At 37.7% G+C, this 4,194-nt stretch overlaps 1 protein-coding gene across 1 annotated transcript; it reads left to right on the top strand.

Moving 5' to 3' along the window:
• The first annotated feature begins 928 nt into the window (after positions 1 to 928).
• AIL5 (AINTEGUMENTA-like 5) lies at positions 929 to 3,810 on the top strand. Its single transcript, XM_022279744.2, has 8 exons — positions 929 to 1,585; positions 1,683 to 1,765; positions 2,035 to 2,043; positions 2,283 to 2,371; positions 2,453 to 2,526; positions 2,641 to 2,691; positions 2,777 to 2,853; positions 2,967 to 3,810. The coding sequence occupies exons 1-8, from the start codon at positions 1,200 to 1,202 to the stop codon at positions 3,599 to 3,601; spliced, it is 1,404 nt and encodes a 467-aa protein (XP_022135436.1). The 5' UTR covers positions 929 to 1,199; the 3' UTR covers positions 3,602 to 3,810.
• Positions 3,811 to 4,194: the final 384 nt, after the last annotated feature.

The raw sequence follows: 4,194 nt of genomic DNA, 5'->3' as shown, positions 1-4,194 counted from the left end.
CAATTAAACAAGAAAAACAAAAAAAAAGATCCATTTTTAGGATGACAAAAATATCAAGTGTTTGCTGTGAATCCCAATTCCAAATAGGGTCTATATTAAATTAAAGTTTAACCGATATAAATTTTGAGAATTATGTTTAATATATTAGGGAGAAATGTTGTCTAACAGATTGTGAACTTCTAGTGTTCAATGAGTTTGTTTAACTATTAGTTTTGCATTTATTAGGTTATTAAACTTTAAAAAATATCTCATAAATCAAAAACTTATTGAATACAAAAATAAAACTTCTCACATATCTTTTTAAAAACTTTAAGAAGCTACTAAGCACATCATTAAATATTTATTCGATACTTCTTCATAAAATTCACTTTTTTTAGTACAATATGTGCAGTGGAGATTTGAATTTACGAATTTCTTAGTAGAACAGAAATACATTAACCAATTTTTTTTTCCTTTAGTACAATAAATAAGGATGAAAGATTCAAAAGCATGACCTCGTAGTTACAAATAGTTGAGCTAAGTTCATATTAACAAAAATACTTTTAACTCATTAAACTATGTTGAAGTCCACGATTGAGACGAACATTTAAGGCTCGTATGATAATTTCGATTTCTTGTTTCTTGTTTTCATTTTCTATTGTGTTCTAATTTTTTTTTATAACATATTATACATTTTGGAAGCAACCAAGAAAAGGTTGTTCTTTCTTGTCCTTATTTCCTATTTGTTCACCATACACTCCATTTTTCTTCGTTAAAAAACGAAGAAACAAAAATAAGAAAGGAGAACAAGTGGTTAGAAACCAAATTAGTAATAAATAGAGTTAATAATATATGGCTTTGTTTTGTTTTATGTAAGAGCCTCGATGGGCGTGCAAAGGTGAGGCTGTGTCTCTCTCCCTCTCTTTAGTTCCTTGAAGGAGTCCTCCTCCTCTCCTCTATATGTGTGTCATTTCTGAATTCTGATCGTAGTTGTAGACTTGAAGGATCCCATCCCTTCATTCATAAACTTCAAACCCCAAACCCAAACCCTATTTTCCTCTCTCTCTCTCTCTCTCTCTAAACCCCAACAACAAATAGTGCAACTCCAAAACTCTCTCCCTTTGCTCTATTTCCAAAGCCAAATCTCTCTCTTTCACGCTCACCCACAAACACTGCCCATAATTCCCCAAAAACCATAACTTTTAAACAAAACACAAAACATGAACAACAACAGCACCAACAACGACAACTCTTGTTCTCAAAATTGGCTTCCCTTCTCCTCTCTCTCTCACAACAGTAATCTCTCTCTCTTCCACCACCATCCCACTGACCTCGAAATCTTCACCGCCGCCCCCAAGCTCGAGGACTTCCTCCGCCCCTCGCCGCCCTTTCACTTCTCCGCCGCCGCCGCCTTTTCCCAACCGTGCGATTCTGACCTCAAAACCATCGCCGCCAGTTTCCTCCGCGGGGACCCTCCCCAACAACAACATGTACTGCACCATCCCCACGCGCCGCCCCCGCCTCTGCCCGACGCGCCCCCGCCTCCGCCCAAGAAGGCCGTTGATTCCTTCGGCCAACGCACCTCCATCTACCGCGGCGTCACAAGGTAACATTTAACGCCCCACGCCCAAAAAAAAAACCATTTTTAAGAAAAATAATAAATTGATAAATATGTCGTTTTTATTGTTCTTGGTTTTGTTTAGGCATCGATGGACTGGTCGATACGAAGCTCATTTGTGGGATAATAGTTGCAGAAGAGAGGGTCAGAGTAGGAAAGGAAGACAAGGTAATTTTTTTCATTTCTTTTTCTTTTTCTTTTTCTTTCTTTGTTTTTTTACAAATGCACACCGAAAAAAGAAAATTTGTTTTTAGGGTTTCCAAATGTGGAACAAGAAAAAGGCTGTTTTTCTGCTCTTCTAATCAATTGGCTTTCTTTGAAGAATAATAAAATTATAATTATAATATGAATAAATTAGGGTTTTTTCTGATCTGGGTCTTCTTTTTTTCTCCGGACGTGATCGATCGTTGCCGCCATGGATCCTAATTTCTCCTCAGTTTATTTGGGTGAGTTTTTTTTTCCCTTTTATTTTGTGGTTAATTTATTGATTTTTTAATATAAAAATGTATGATTGAGCCATCAAAAAGGCGCAGATCAGACAGAGTGACTGTCTGGGTTTGCACAGTGCCAAGATTCTGTTAAAGATTTATTCTGAATTCTGAATTTTGAATTTTGAAATTTTTTTTCTCTTTTTCTTCATCCATTAATTGATTGTTTAAATTATTATGGTGTTTTTTGTGATTAGGTGGTTATGACAAGGAAGAAAAAGCAGCCAGAGCTTATGATCTCGCCGCTCTCAAGTACTGGGGTCCGACCACCACCACCAACTTTCCGGTGGGTTTCAAAATTTTCTATTTCCAATTTCTTATATTAACTTTTTATTTTTTAAATCTCTTTGGGTTTTGATCATTAAAGGTGTCGGATTACGAGAAAGAACTGGAGGATATGAAGAACATGACCAGACAAGAATTTGTTGCTTCATTAAGAAGGTATAGAAAAAGTTAACCCTTGATTAATAGAATTAATTAAGGTCTCAAATGCATTTGGTTTTTTTTTTAATAAAATTAAATTTTATATGTTGTTCCTTCTTGGTGTCTATATAGGAAAAGCAGTGGTTTTTCTAGAGGAGCTTCCATTTACAGAGGTGTAACAAGGTATTTTACCTTTTGGGTATTTTTTTTCTTTTAAAATTTGAAATAATATTCTGGCCATTTGCTAAAACGACATCGTTTTCTTCAGGCACCACCAACATGGTAGATGGCAAGCAAGAATTGGTAGAGTCGCTGGCAACAAAGATCTCTATCTTGGAACATTCAGTAAGCTAAAATTTTCTTCTTTTTCTTAACATGTGTTTCTTTCAAAATGTAAATTACAGGCCTTAAATTAACTTATCCTAAAGTTTAATCTCATAGGTTACAATATATTTTAGGCACTCAGGAAGAAGCAGCAGAGGCCTACGATATTGCAGCCATCAAATTCCGAGGCCTCAATGCGGTGACCAACTTCGACATCAGCCGCTACGACGTCAAGAGCATCGCCAGCAGCAACCTCCCCATCGGAGGGATGTCGGGCAGCAAATCCAAGACAGCCTCCGACTCAGCTGCCTCCGACAGCGGTGGAAGCCGATCAACCGAAGAACGAGACCACCATTCCCCGGCGTCCTCCACTGCCACATTAAGCTTCGCAGTCCCCATCAAGCAAGACCCATCCGATCAATACTGGTCGGTCCTCGGCTACAGCATGGGCAGCTTCAGCACCGTCGTCTCCAAACCCGACAGCATTCCAGTGCCATCATCGTCGCCGTTTCAGCAATCTCCAAACCCCGGACCACACATGATGCTCCCCGCCATCACCAACATATCTTCGAACGAGAATGAGGGCGGGGTTTACGGCGGGGTTTATGTCCAGCAGCCACAGCCACAGCCGCAGCCGCAGCAGCAACAATACGCGACACCAATTGCATTAAGCAGCGGAATAAGCTTTGAAATTGGGCAATCAATGAGGGGTTTGGAAGCTCATTCAAAAGCAAGTCTTTTTCAGACGCCAATATTTGGAATGGAATGAATGAATGAGATTCTGAATCAGTATTTAGTTTGAAACGGCAAAGATGGGAACTTTAAATCGTAGAGAAGAGATGTGTAAGTGGGGACTGACAAATCAGATAGTAGCTACCCACCTGACTCTGTACTCTCTAGTAATCAAACTCTACTGACCCAACTTTTATTTTTTAGACTCTGCTTTCTAATTAATTACGTCCTTTCCTTTTTCCTTTTCTTCTGCATTTTCATTACTCTTCACTGACCATATTTTGTGCTTTCTTATGGGGGAAAATTTCTAAAAAAATGCTCTTTCGTAAAGTGTAATTCTTCTTGCTTAGTTTTCCATCGTTGCACTTATTAGTGTTTATTTCTGTAATAAAGTGTTAAATTACAAGTTTTTCATCAACTTTTTAGAGTTATTTAGTTTCTGTAGTGTAATATATGAGTTTTTAATGCTTGGAACTTTTGAGTTGTGTTTGATTTTGTTGTGTACTTCTACTAATAGAACATGCATAAAATTTTGGTTTTTACTTGGTTTAATGTTTAAGTGATATGTGAGGTATTTGGTGTCATAAACAGTGAGGTCTAAATACACGATGCACTTTTGACTTTGGTTCA

Source organism: Momordica charantia (assembly GCF_013281855.1).
Source record: "Momordica charantia cultivar OHB3-1 chromosome 6 unlocalized genomic scaffold, Mcharantia_2.0 BLBB01000006.1, whole genome shotgun sequence".
Classification (NCBI taxonomy): domain Eukaryota; kingdom Viridiplantae; phylum Streptophyta; class Magnoliopsida; order Cucurbitales; family Cucurbitaceae; genus Momordica; species Momordica charantia.
This window is presented reverse-complemented; position numbering and strand designations above follow the sequence as displayed.

What these genes read in the sequence shown, in the direction of transcription:
- AIL5 (XM_022279744.2), top strand. Translation starts at nt 1,200, where the DNA reads ATGAACAACAACAGCACCAACAACGACAACTCTTGTTCTCAAAATTGG. An exon ending in ATTTACAGAGGTGTAACAAG is followed by an intron (nt 2,692 to 2,776) that starts GTATTTTACCTT and finishes CGTTTTCTTCAG; the next exon opens with GCACCACCAACATGGTAGAT. An exon ending in TCTCTATCTTGGAACATTCA is followed by an intron (nt 2,854 to 2,966) that starts GTAAGCTAAAAT and finishes AATATATTTTAG; the next exon opens with GCACTCAGGAAGAAGCAGCA.